Here is a 13,879-nt window from a genome sequence, read left to right on the forward strand (position 1 = left end):
CAGTTCACATGAGGGCTCTGCCAGTGCCAACACAGCCCCAAGGACTGCTGAGAGTTGGTGATCACATCAGTAGAGAAAATGAAGCAGTACTTCATCCATCTCAGTCACACCACCACATCCTGGGCCCCCGATGAGTTGGGGTTTCAGCTTCAGAACTCTCAACATGCCACCTGCAGCAAATGTGCACCATCACTTGCAAGACATCCACTGCAACATGGATGAGCATTTAATAACCTGCTCTGATCACTGCATCTGGAATTTTAAAACTGCCAGATGTTGGTGTTGTTTATGTAGGGAAAAGGAAATCTGCCTGAGCGCTCTTAAACCTAGATTTGCAAGGACAGAAATACAACATCCTTTGACTGGAAAACAGAAATGTTTCTGTAAACAGGTATGTTTTCAGAGACAAAAACCCCTGCTTGTTGAAGAAGGAAAAGGACAGGAAAATTCCATGAATACTGCAGAAGAGTTTGTTCCACCACTAGTGCAGTTTTCAGTTTTCAGCCAAGGATGGCACAGACTGGTTGTTATTCTTTTATTTTAGCAACCAGTGTCCCACTCTATACCCAATACCACTTCTGCTGTTTCCAGTAATGCATGTTATAAGCAATAAAGCAGAGGAAAAAGCAGACAGAAGTTTCAAAGCTGAGGTGGGACCAGTAAGATTGGTGGCCATTTTTGCATGTAGCATGAAATATATATGTGAAAATCCTCTTTGTGTTGTGTTCCGTAAGGCTGACAATGTTATCAGTTGGTTCATTTTTTGGGGGAGAAAGTAAACCTTTCCCCTTCCCATTCTAAGGTCCCTATGGGTTCTGAGATCTCTTCATTATCAGGAATCCAGGGCTGCAGAATGGCTTTACCAGGAGTGGCAGCTTTCAATAACTAAAGACTTCCCTCCTATCCTGCTGCCCTTATTGGTTCCTAACAATGATGGGACCCAACTGGGAGGGAGAAATGTTTAATTTCTTAAAAAAAATGCCCTGGCTGCTGACATCATCAGCCTCATATTGCAAGGCTTATACAAACAGGATTTCAACTGTAGTGTAGTTTGCAATGAAAAGGGAAAACAAAGGGCTTCAAACATTTCACACTAAGCAGAGAAAACGGGCATCAAAGTGCAACTGTATGGTTTATAGTAAGCAAAATTCACATGTAGGCTAATGAGACCCAAGCTAGCAGTGACTGACCATGAAAAAGATACAGTATTAGGCTGGTGGCAGACAATTTGATGATACCATTGACTTAAAAAGGGGGTGGGGCAAATTCAGTGTAACTGAAAAGGGGAACAAAAATAAAAACTGTCACACTGTCCTTAATACAAATACAAATTATTTTCATTGCCATGCTTTGAATACTATGCACAGTTCTCATCACCCTACATCAAAACGAATACTGCTGAAGGATGCATCACATCAGATAACTGAGAACACCCATAAGAAGTCTAAGTGTGGTCTGAAAATATCCCATAAATCAAAAAGAAATGCATTTATCAGCCCTGCTGGGGGAAAAAAATAAGTCCATCAAAAAGATGCTTAGAACCCAATCCTATGGATATTGACTTGGAAGCAAGCTCCTCTGAGTTCAATGGGGCTTACTTCACAGGAAATACTGCAGCCTTAATCCATTACGTTTTACAAAATGTAAAATGCTGTATTTTTGTTGTTTAGTCATTAAGTCATGTCCAGCTCTTCGTGACCCCATGGACCAGAGCACACCAGGCCCTCCTGTCTTCTACTGCCTCCCGGAGTTGGGTCAAATTCATGTTGGTAGATTTGATGACACTGACCAACCATCTCGTCCTCTGTCATCCCCTTCTCCCCCTGCCTTCACATTTTCCCAACATCAGGGCCTTTTCCAGGGAGTCTTCTCTTCTCATGAGATGGCCAAAGTATTGGAGCCTCAGCTTCAGGTTCTGTCCTTTCAGTCAGCACTCAGGGTTGATTTCCTTCAAAATGGATAGGTTTGTTCTCTTTGCAGTCCAGGGGACTCTCAAGAGTCTCCTCCAGCACCACAGTTCAAAAGCACCTTTACAATTGTTCTAATTAATATACTTTGATAAGTTACTAAAGGACAGACGTTGATCTGGGGTGATCACTGAATAAGTAGGGTAGTGACTACAGAGTGAGAGGTTGGGGATCTGATTCCCCACTATGCCTCCTGGGAGAAAGGCCAGTGTGTAGCCTTGGGCAAACTGCATACGCCAGCCCAGAAGAAAGGACTGGTAAACCACTTCTGAGAATTCTATACCTACAAAATCCCACAAACTGTCATCATGAATTGAAGTCCACTTAACAGAACACAGTTATTTTAATTACAGAAAAGTGTTGTAAAGCTATAATTCCACAGCATAGTATCTATGTTTGTATAAGAACGAAAGGTCAGTTCAGTCCACAGATTACGTATTTCTCCAGCTGGGCATAAGAGAGGTAGATCACTTTACAGGTGTGTTGCAGAAGTAGAAAAACCTCAGTCAAATGCAGGAAATGTCAAATTTAGAATGAAAAATTATGTTGGAACTGTAAAACAAAGTTTTTTCCCCTTCTTAGAGCCAGTGTAAAAAGCAAGTATATGAGTCACTGGGGACCGAAAGTATTTATGCTGTAAGACTCAGCTCTGGTAGGTATGTCCATATTTAAGTATTACAGGATGGGAAGAAATGTTGTGCATTACCATTCAAGCAAAACTTAGTGCGGTGTTATATTTCAACAGATTTTCCCCACACTCAGTCTAAAGTGGCAACTCAAGCTTGAGTTTTCCAGAGCTGTAATTATGAAGCACATCTAGCTGCTACTTTTAACAGCAAAGCATGTTTTCCCCTGATGAGCACAAGTACATGTGAGCCTCAAACTACCAGGCTGCCTTCCTCTTCTCCTTCCCAATCTGTTCTGTCAAAAGTGGAGGACATTGGAAGCTTCTTATCCCAAGTAGCCCCAAAGTACGGTAAGGCTCTTCATCCAAACACAGGAAATATGATTTGCGCAAACCAAGGTATATTCATATATCATTATCGCACTGAATAGTGATCTTGAACCAGGTTTAATAGTCCCTCTGCAGTTAGAAGCAATGTTTTACACTTGACATAAAAGCATACCATAGTTTGCCACTATCCAAAAGCATAAGGACCTTATTTCCTACCCTTTCTGCACAAAGAGGGACGTGGTGGCGCTGTGGGCTAAACCGCAGAAGCCTGTACTGCAGGGTCAGAAGATCCGGCAGTCGTAAGATCGAATCCACGCAACGGAATGAGCACCCGTCGCTTGTCCCAGCTCCCGCCAACCTAGCGGTTCGAAAGCATGCAAATGCGAGTAGATAAATAGGGACCTCCTCGGTGGGAAGGTAAACAGCGTTCCGTGTCTAAATCACACTGGCCATGTGACCACGGAAAGATTGTCTTCGGACAAATGCTGGCTCTATGGCTTGAAGAGCGGGATGAGCGCCGCCCCCTAGAGTCGGACACGACTGGACAAAAATTGTCAAGGGGAACCTTTACCTTTACCTTTATTTGCACAAAGGGAAGTGCAGGAGGGAGCATACAAGTTGAAGACTTATAACAAACTGCAGTTTGTGCATAACCTCCTGGTTTAGATACATACTCTTTCCCTTCCTTCTCGGGAAAAGATTTTAAAACGTTCCTGGTTGTTTAAATGGCAGTTTCTAGGTTTGATCCTGGTTTGATATTCTAGCCTGTCAAAAAAAAAAACTCTATGGTTGATATACCGTAAGAAACATCAACTCATAACAAACCAAGAATGGAAGTTCTTTTCTTGACCACAAGTCAGTTTGGGTTTTTTACACATCTGAACAGTTCTCAAGTGTTAGTTTACTGCACTATGTCAATGAATTAAGTAAGCATAATGATAAATAAAGAGACTACTGCTCACTTATACTACGTTGCTCTAAGTTTCATGATTTAACTTTGCATTATTATTCCTGCTTCAATTATAGCTCCATGGGGTTTTTAAAGCAAGACAGAATCACTAGATAATTTTTTTTTAATTGCACATATATTTTCTCTTCATACTTTAACATTATTTCAGATCTCCACCCAGTCTTTCATCCCAGGAAATATGTCTCTCTCTTCTTATACAATTTCTACTACCCAATTTTCAAGAAAACGGCATATGTTGTTAAAGCTTACTCTGTCTGAAAATAATTGGTTCTTATCTGTTTAAGAGTAAACTAAGATTACCCTGATGTTTCTGTTGGACCTAAGCTCTAAACAAATAGCGTTCTGGCCCCCATACAACTTCCTCTGAAACTTCTGGTGGTTTAAGCTGAAAAGGGTTCCAAGTCCAATGACTGGTAATTTTGGGCTGACTTAGAAAATAACCCAGAAGGAACTTCAATCCAAAGTAAATAAAATGAAGAGGCCACATTAAACAAGACAGGGTTTTCTGCATCAGCGATAGTTACTCACTGGGTAGAAGGGACTATAGGATGTTGCTTTTAATATCACAATATAGCAAAAAAAATTGCTGTATTAATCAGGACAATTAACATCTGACGTCACTAAATGAACTATAGTTCTCAAAGCAAATATTATACAGATATGAAAAATTAGCATGAGATCAGAAAATCTTTTCTAACTATTGCATGAGTGAAATAACCAAAAACAAACAGTCACAGAGCCTCACTGTTTTCCAAAAATGAACTGGATAAATCTATGGCACCCACTCTATGTAAAAATAAAGGCAGCCAGGAAAAGCACGTCCTTAACTCACTTGCTGTTGTTCTCTTTCCTAATATGCAGAAGAGGCATGTCTGAAGTCAACGCAAGCATCCTATCCCTGCCTCCATAATTCTACCATAAGCATTAGATGTGTGATCTTAACTGCCTTGGACTGCAATCCTATAACCTTACCTTGCAACCATTTTTGAACACACATGTCCAGAACTGCAGTAGCAGATCTTAAAGAATCTAAGAAAGTTATTACCGTATTTTTTTGCTCCATAAGACGCATCGGACCTATACCACTCTACCTATATTTTATATTTCCTTTCATCCACCTCCTCCCCATGCTTATAGAAATGTCTCAATGACAGATGAGATTGTTGTGCAATTCTGCCCAGCTACAGCTCAAGCCTATATTAAATTAGAAATAGTTTGTCTGATTTAGCACTGCATTGACAGGTCCCTTTTAGTTGTGTGGAGGATAAATAGTGAAATTAAACTGTTTAACAGCTGGTTTTCCTTATTTACTTTAGGTCATGCAAAAGAACAGCAACACAAAGCTTAACCCATTCACCAGCAGTAGCACATGCTCAGCATAAGACCAAATCTCGGGTTTCTGACATAATTGAACATTTATAGCATGCAAGGCACAACAGGTTAGGCCACACAAAGCCAAAAAAACTGAATACTAACTATAGTAGCTGAAATCAGGAAGCAGGTACTGTAATCCAGTTAGAAGTCAGGAGGCACAGTTAGTTTCCTTGGTGCAACACGCTTTGGAAATACATTCTCTATTAGATGCCCAGAACTAGTTGAAAAGTTTGCAAGTTGAATCCAAATTTCCCATAAAAAGGCACTGAAAATTAATTAATGCATTTTTATGGGGGGGAGGTCAGAAACTTTAAAAACATTAAAAGAAAGTCACTTACCAGGCACTGTAGACTGAGCCTTGCTCTTCACAGTGCCTTGGTAGACCCCAGAACAGCTAAAAAGAGCCCTAAACAGCTAAAAGCCAGCAGGCAGCCAGCAGCTGGCAGCCATTTTGTGCTCTTCTCCATGCTCTTCTCAGCTCATTCCCCCTCCCCTCTCCCCACCTAACAGCTGATCGGCGCTGGTCTGAAAGGCTTTGCAGAGAGCTTTTAAAGCAAGTATCCCTGTGCACGTTTCTACACAAGCAGGTTTCAACTCAAACGGAGCACCTTTTCACCCAAGCACAATTTAGCCCAAAACAAACAGATTTTAAAGTAAAACTATCAGATTTTAAAGACAAGTAGTAAATTTATCTTCCCCTCGCCATTCCCAGGCCTATTAAACTTACTGGCAATTTGTTTTAGAAGCTTTTGTTTGTGTCCTCTCTCTCTCTCTCTCTCTCTCTCTCTCTGCTGCTCCACACGTCTGGCTGGTCACATTGTCTAACTTCTCTGCAGAAGGTGAAGGGAAAGAGACTCCTCCTTCCTGCTTTGCTTCTCCAGTAGAGAAGCCAACTGGGTGATGCAAGCAGGCAGATATGCTAATATCTGTGCACTGGAGGATTGTGGGAGGAAAATCCAGCCTCTGATGGGGGTCCTGCAGGGCACCCCAAAACACTGAAGAGCTCTCTTGGCCTCTTTTGGGACTGTGGCTGTGCAGCCCTGTTCTGAGCAGGAGGTGCAGCCGGGGGTCACCATACTGAGGCAAGGCACAGAAAGGGGCAGGAGGCCAGGGGCCATTCTAACTCATACCTGGCAGAGGAGATACCATTATTGTAAAAGTGGTTTTCCCAGGGTAAGGCTCATCTGTTGCACTTTGGATATGTTGACCCCTGTGATTTCCCCAAATGTGGGGAAAGCAACTGCCTAAGTGGGGGACTATGTTTGTGGTTTCCCCTGTTCTTTCTAGAATTACTCTTTCCTCTTTGGTCCTTGGCTATTTTTATTGCCTGCTACCACAGGCCTTGCTGGTTTTCTAGGTGGGCTATAGGAAACAGATCCTGGAAAGCCAGCAGTGCAGAATGGGGGGGTCTAAATAGCAAGCAGTCTCTGGTGCTAGTTCAGAGGCCTTCCAGCATGGCAGTAGGGGGTTTCTGGGTGGTGGTGGTTGAACCCCTTTTTCTGTATTTGTTCCATAAGATGCACATACTTTCTCCCCCACTATTTGGGGGGGAGAGTGTGTCTATTGCAGCAAAAAATACAATAAATCTTAATATTAACAATCCCCTTTCTATCAACTATTGTCTTATTTTTCCTAATCACAATCATGCAGGTAAAGCAGTGGTTTCCAACCTTTTCCAAGTTGCGACCCTCTTTTATAATAGCCAAGTAACCTGTAACCCCATCACCACATTTGCATAAAAGAGCATTTTTAATGGAGTAAAGTCATCCCTTCTCAGAAAGTAGAGGCTTCTTTCTCCCCCACAGGGCCTGTTTCTCATACAGGCTAACTTTAATATCCTGCTCTGAAAGGTCAAGAAAGAAATTATTTAAGAAGGGCTACAACATATACAAGCTGGCCTGTGACCTCCAGAAAACACTTTTCAGCCCACTTGGGGGTCATGACCCCCTGGTTGGGAAATATTGAACTAAAGAAGTTAAATAGCAACAGAATTTAAAACTGTCTAACTGCTATGTCATTACATTTCCATATAGGTTTTATATCCCAGGTTTCTGCAAGCAGCCAATATTTCTGAGGTACTGTAACTCTGGAAATACCTCAAGTATTCCCCTAAATGTTTCACCATAATATTCTGTTACATGGGGATTAATAATTTTAATTAGTTTTATCAGACCCTCAGTGCTTGGAACATGATGCAAAAAGCAGCTTGCCCTCCTGCAAGTGGTTATGTTTAAGAGATTTTTGTTTTCAGACTTCTATTCTCAGAGAGTGTCAAAAAATGTAACCGCAATATGTTGTATATTTATGAGAAAGAGAATGAGAGTGGGAGAATGTTTAATGCATGAAGCCTATGAGGGATTTGCTGCAAGAAGGCAATGTGAGCTCCCTCTCAGCATGTAGGCATATGTAATTTAGCAGAACTTGTAACGTGACAAGCTTCAGGAACAAAACAAAACACACACTTCTAACAAGCCAACTGCAGGAATAAATTTTTTTAATGCGGTCTTCGCCCTACCCCTGAGATTATGAAAGGGCATGTGGAAAGCTAGCTTGCCATCTCTTTACATGGGAGCAGGGGTATACAAACAAAAACAGATCAGAAAATACCATTTACACTCCCAGATCTTGGAAACGTTTCACGATCAATGTATAAATCTCTGCCTTTGCAAAATGAATTGTCAGGCAACAGGAAATGCCATAAGCCACGAGGAAGCAACTCTGCTCTCAGCCTGAGGTGACGAGGCTTTGAGTTTCCTTGAGTTAAACTTAAGCATCAAGCTTCAGTTCTAACAATGAGGGTAAAGATAACCTTTGCACTATTTTGTTTTCGAACTTCTATAAGCAAAAGAAAAAAAACCCTCCTGTTCTAACCCAGTTGTTTATACACTTATGTTTTCCCAGCAATCCTTTTCTAGGTTCCTGGCTAATTTTCTCAGCAGCCATCCCTGATGACTACGAAGACCCAAGATTCAGAAGGACACAGGAAATACATGAAATATTGAGGACACGGAATGTGCTCTGCAACAGCACGTGAGAAGCTACTATATTACACCCTCAAAACACAGGAAAGTCAGATTTGGAAAACTGTTGCTGGAAGCGTAGGTGATTCGGGGAAAAGTTGCAGCTGGATGGAAAGCACACGTTTTCAGGTCCAATTTTCAGTTCCTAGCATCTCTGGCTGACAACAGAAAAGACTCTTGCCTATAAACACAGGAAGCTGCTGCCAGTCAGTGTGAGCAACACTGACTCGATAGGCCCATATTCGGACTTAGAAATCCAGCTGCTTACAAGGAAGCAAAAACCCTAGCATTAGGCAGAGTGAGGAAGACACCCTAATCTCATCAAGCTTAAATGGGAGTTTAAAATCTCATAACAAGAGTAAATACTAAAAAAAAGTGATACCAAGAGTAAATACTCAATATACCTACTGGAACCATAGCTGGCGTGAGACATTTTGAGGTAAAAGAGGCACCCACAATCTGCCCTGCCAGGGTTTCATATACAAAAGTTGACTGATCTGGTACTGTATGTCACATACCGAAGGCAGCGGACTGGCTCAGGGCATGCAGGGAATGTGGGAATTCAAAGCTCTGTCCTCTAAGATCTCAGCACCCCTCCCAAACATTTAGTATCTGCTGGCTAGGGTGTCTTCCTCACTCTGCCTAATGCTAGGGTAATTCTTGCTTGGAATTCAATACTAAACATACTTACCTAGAAGCAAACTGTCCTGTAAGTCATAGGATAAACAAAGATGATGTGCTCAAAGTGGCATCCGAGCCTGTACGCCTGGCTCTACATATCCTAGCAACGGACTGTGGCGTATTCCACTCTTCGTGTTTAGCTTCTAGAATCTCCTTTTTTCCCCAGCCCACCGCATGTCTATTTTCATATATTCTCAGAGCAAACAATAACACTGTACAAGCTTAAGCTCAGGAAAATGTCTCTCCTCATGCGTTATTCTTCACTGCAACTATAACAAAATCCTTTCCCCAAGTTTCTTGACACAGAGGCATTGCTGATCCATTTACACAATACAGAAGAACCACTGAAGTTAGCAACACTTGCAATCTGATCAACATTTCTCACCATTTTAAGACCAAAGACCCACAACTGAGGCTAGAAGAAGAGTTTAAACATTTGTTTATAGTGGTTATGGCAAACCTCCAAGAATAAGCAGGGTAATTTACAACACAGGCAAAGAGGCTTTGAAGAAGGTTGTCTTCTTTTTACAAATCTGTTCCTTAATACTCTTTTCTCTCTCTCATATTTTAAATTAAGCTAAGCATACTGGAGATGATTGATGCACTTACTAACTATAATGAACATTTGAAATGTTTTCAGCCAAGATTGGGGAAGCTGGGTTTTTGTACCACATCCCCCAGAATTGCCAATGCTATGGGAGATTCTGGGAAATATAGTCTAAAGAAGTAATTTGGCCTCAGATTCTAAGTCTTAGGGGGTATAAAACAAATGTAAAATATTTGTCAGAGTATTCCAGTTTAGAGACTAATGGTAAGAGCTAATCGTAAGAGAGCCCAGATTTTTGTTTTTCTAAAAAAAACCAGGGCTTTAGGAGGGTGTGATTTAAAACAGAGAAGTGGCAAGGAAGTGGAGGATTAACACTCAGCATCCTACTTCTCTATTCCAAGTCTCCCCCGCCCTATGCAATTACTGTTGCCTGTTATGTTATAATGTATGTTTCTTTTCAGGTGCCAATAAAGGTTCTTGACTTGACTTGACTTGAATTACTGATAGGAAGTGGGATTAACATTTGGTGGGAAGAAATGACTGAGCAGAATACAAGTTCAGCATCCGCCTCTCACAGAACTTCTCCACTCAAAACTTCTTTTCTCAATGTAGCCTCTTTTTAAAAAAGTTCAAATGGCCGAACTATTCTGTGCCAAAATAATATGGATACTCTTAGGTACCATATATCTTGAAATGGAGATGGGTGGAATACTATTTGCTGGCCTGTCTGAGGCACCCATATTTCCTGGGCCACCCATGACAAATGGCAATATTTTGGATGTAATCTACAACATTTTCAGCAAGTAAAACCTGAAGGGAAAAGAGACATTTTTGACAAGTAAAAACACCACTGTTGTCTGAAAGTTATAGTTTCAGACCAGGATTTGGGAGACCAGACTTAAATCTCCACTCAAGTAGACCTCAAGGCCATTTATTTTATGCCTTTTAATCTAAAACATCTCATGGGCTCGTTATGAGAATGAAATGGGAGGAGGGGTTGACCACATGTACCATCCTCAGGGACGTGGTGGCGCTGCGGGCTAAACCTATGCTGCAGGGTCAGAAGACCAGCAGTCGTAAGATCGAATACACCCGACGGTGAGCTCCCGTTGCTTTGTCCCAGCTCCTCGCCAACCTAGCAGTTCGAAAGCATGTAAATGCGAGTAGATAAATAGGTACCATCTCGGTCGGAAGGTAAAACGGCGTTCCCTAGTCACGCTGGCCACGTGACAACGGAAACTGTCTTCAGACAAGCGCTGGCTCTAAGGCTTGAAAAACAGGATGAGCACCGCCCCCTAGAGTCAGACACGACTGGACTAAAAATGTCAAGGGAAACTTTACCTTTTACCTTTTACCATCCTCAGTGCCTTCGCAGAACGACAGGATAAAAATGTAAATGACATGTAAAAGACCTTATTATGTAACTATGGCTGGGTTACTTGGAAAGGGCTGCTAACTCATGTGTCAGTTGAGAAAACCACTCTTGGTAAGTCAGCAGCACCACCTTGGGTCTCACTTGAGGCAGAGCTGGGCCTAGTCAGAGGCAAGTACACTACTGACGTCAGAGATGTTGAGATGTGGTCAGCACTACACCTTGTAAAACCCAGCATCCCAGAGCCTCTATGAGAAAGCTAAAGACTTCTTTCTGAACGTGGCCTTTTAGTTTCTTTATCATGTTTTCCTTTGGTCTGCCCTCACTATCCACCCCTCTAACCATCACCCCTCTCAGGTCACGGCAGTGTCCTCTTCAGCAAAGCTGCCTGAAAGGCCACCAAAGGTGAAGTCTAGGCAGTAGCAAGAGCTCTCCTTTACCTCTCTTTCATGGTGTCCAGAACCCTCTTCAGGACTCCTGAGATTGAGAACATGGACCTCCTGGGGCAATCCAGCAGTTCCTTTGCTTGCACAGCCAGACAAGACGGTGAAGCTTTCCAGCAAGGCTTGAACTGGATGTGAGCTATTGACAGGTGACAAGACGCATTGATCTGTGGGCCGAGAACCTGCAGAACAAATGGCAAATGAACAATGTTATGAAGGGGAATGTTTCACTTCACTTAGGGTTTTTTGGCAAACAAAGCAACATGGTACCCAAGATACAAGATCCTCCTGTTGCAGGAGCCTTGTGACGCAGTGATTAATCTGCAGTACTGAGGCCAACACTCTACTGTACTCACAACCCGAGTTCAATTCCAAGTAGCTGCTCAAGGTTCAGTCAGCTTTCCATCCGAGGTCGGTGAACCGAGTACTCGGCTCGGTGGAGGGCAATGAGTAGCCTGCATAATTAATTGGTAAACTGCCCAAACAACACTTTAAGCACTATAGGGCACTATATAAGCAGCCCACTTTGCTTTACTTTTTTTTAAGGAATATTTCCCAACTTGGATCAATTCCTTGATATATCAGAAATAGTCTTTGGAAGTCACAGCACACACAATATGAACAAACATAATCTCTTTCTGAGTTTTTAGCGCCTACTGAAAACTTACGCCTGAGGAAGGTGACCTTCTTTTTATACCACTTAGGATTTTTCCTAATTAAAAGGATTTCTGAATACTAGTATTTAAACAAAATAAAATTTAGACAGTTTTCTCTTTAACCACTTGATACCTCCATATTATAAACAAAGGCTACATATTCTAAGCTGAGAATTTATGAACGATATAAACAACAACCTGTGTGAATGAATGAAAAAGGCTGGGTGCAAAAGATGAGCAAAAATGCTTCTGAAAAGCAAGCATAGATTTTGCTTATTGAAGTTCATGAGAGGACTGCTGCTTACTACAGTAGTTAGCAGAAGAACTTGCTGCTTACAGCAATAAATCCATACATGCCGTCTGTAATCCTGTGCATACTCTCCTGGAAGTCAGACCAAATGAAATCTTTGGGGCCTCCCTCTGAGAGTGAGGTTACATTACTGAAATAGGTCAGAATATGCAACAGTATTATTGAAATCACCATGACAGTAAGGTGGTACAATGGTGCCTCACTTTACGATTGCCCCGCATTACGACGAAACCACATTACGACGATCTTTTTGCAATTGCAACATGATGGTCTAAATGAGTTTTTTTCCCTTTGCGATGATCGGTTTTCTGCTTCGGGAACTGATTCTTCGCAAAACGATGATTTTCCAACAGCTGATCAGCGGTTTCAAAATGACCGCTGGGTAAATAAAATGGCTCCCTGCTGTTTTCTGGGACGAATTCCTCACAAGATAGCCACCGAAAATGGCCACCCTATGGAGGATCTTCGTTGGACGGTGAGTTTCCAGCCCACTGGAACGCATTGAAGGGGTTTCAATGCGTTTCAATTGGCTTTTTATGTTCGCATTACGACGATTTCGTTCTACAGCGATTTTGCTGGAACGAATTAACGTCGTAATGCGAGGCACCACTGTATTTGAATTGATTTTTTAACATTGATTTAAAACTCACTAAAACTCGTTTAAATGTGGGGATTTTTTTAACTAATGTAACCAGGCTCTCTGTTTCAAAGGTGAAATACTAATATATTTTTCCTCTGGCATGAACTCTACTGTACTCAGTGGAGCTTGTTTGGGAGTAAGAAGATGGGTTTAGAATGAAGGACATTTGGACTTTATCAATCAACCCTAAAATTTATGTACAAATAATGGATTCTAATGGAAGTACATGTAGGATTATAGATTTAGGGCTAAAACACAGGTTTCTTTGGATTACATCCATTTAAAAAGATGTGCCTTCAGCAATCAGATTTCCAAGGCTAAATGATGAGCAACTAACAGGCATTTAATCAATCTGTTATTTCTCCAAACTGTCCCGATTACTCTGAACTGTCTGGCTATTATATACAGTACTAGACTTCGGATAGTGTCCATTCAGAACCAAGGTCAGCCACAAGCTCACTGGGTGATTTTTGCAAGCACTTTTCTCTTCATATCTTAATCTGCAAAACAGGAATGATGATGACGTTTTTGGTTTCTTGCAAGATAAGATTATATTGCATTCTGTACAACATAAAATAAACACTCATTTCTCAAAATATAAGATTATTGAGAAAGGAGAGAATTTACAGTGAGATACTAGAATGTCAAAACCAGACGCGGGTGAGGCTAACAAAGATTTGGAGGGGAAAGGTTACTGAGGAACTTCACTGCCAATTAGGGGAAAACATCCGCATTATATGATCACTGCACTCCTTTTGATGTTGCACTGGTGTGTAATGCAAAGACCACTCAAGAAATCCACCAGAATACTGAAGAAATTTCGTCTGGGGGCCTTGGTGGATCTGACAATAACAAAATAAGTTAACAACCTTTTCCAGCTTAAAGTATGATATATAACCGTGCAAATAGCTCCCTCCACCCAGCATGGCATAGTACCCCATTCT

General features: G+C 41.6%; 1 protein-coding gene and 1 pseudogene across 5 annotated transcripts in view; one reads left to right on the plus strand and one right to left on the minus strand.

Moving 5' to 3' along the window:
- TGFBR3 (transforming growth factor beta receptor 3) overlaps positions 1-13,879 on the minus strand; it is a 181,389-nt gene that overhangs the window by 100,458 nt on the left and 67,052 nt on the right. For 4 of the 5 annotated variants that reach the window (XM_072997929.2, XM_072997928.2, XM_020807120.3 and 1 more), the window contains exon 3: positions 11,327-11,511. The exons of the other annotated variant lie outside the window; for it this stretch is intronic. In XM_072997929.2, coding sequence (XP_072854030.2) covers positions 11,327-11,511 — 185 coding nt within the window. The remainder of the gene's footprint in view (positions 1-11,326; positions 11,512-13,879) is intronic. 5 annotated transcript variants of the gene reach the window in all.
- Positions 6,389-6,543, plus strand: LOC140707138 (U1 spliceosomal RNA; annotated as a pseudogene).

Source organism: Pogona vitticeps, chromosome 4, assembly GCF_051106095.1.
Source record: "Pogona vitticeps strain Pit_001003342236 chromosome 4, PviZW2.1, whole genome shotgun sequence".
NCBI classification, from domain to species: domain Eukaryota; kingdom Metazoa; phylum Chordata; class Lepidosauria; order Squamata; family Agamidae; genus Pogona; species Pogona vitticeps.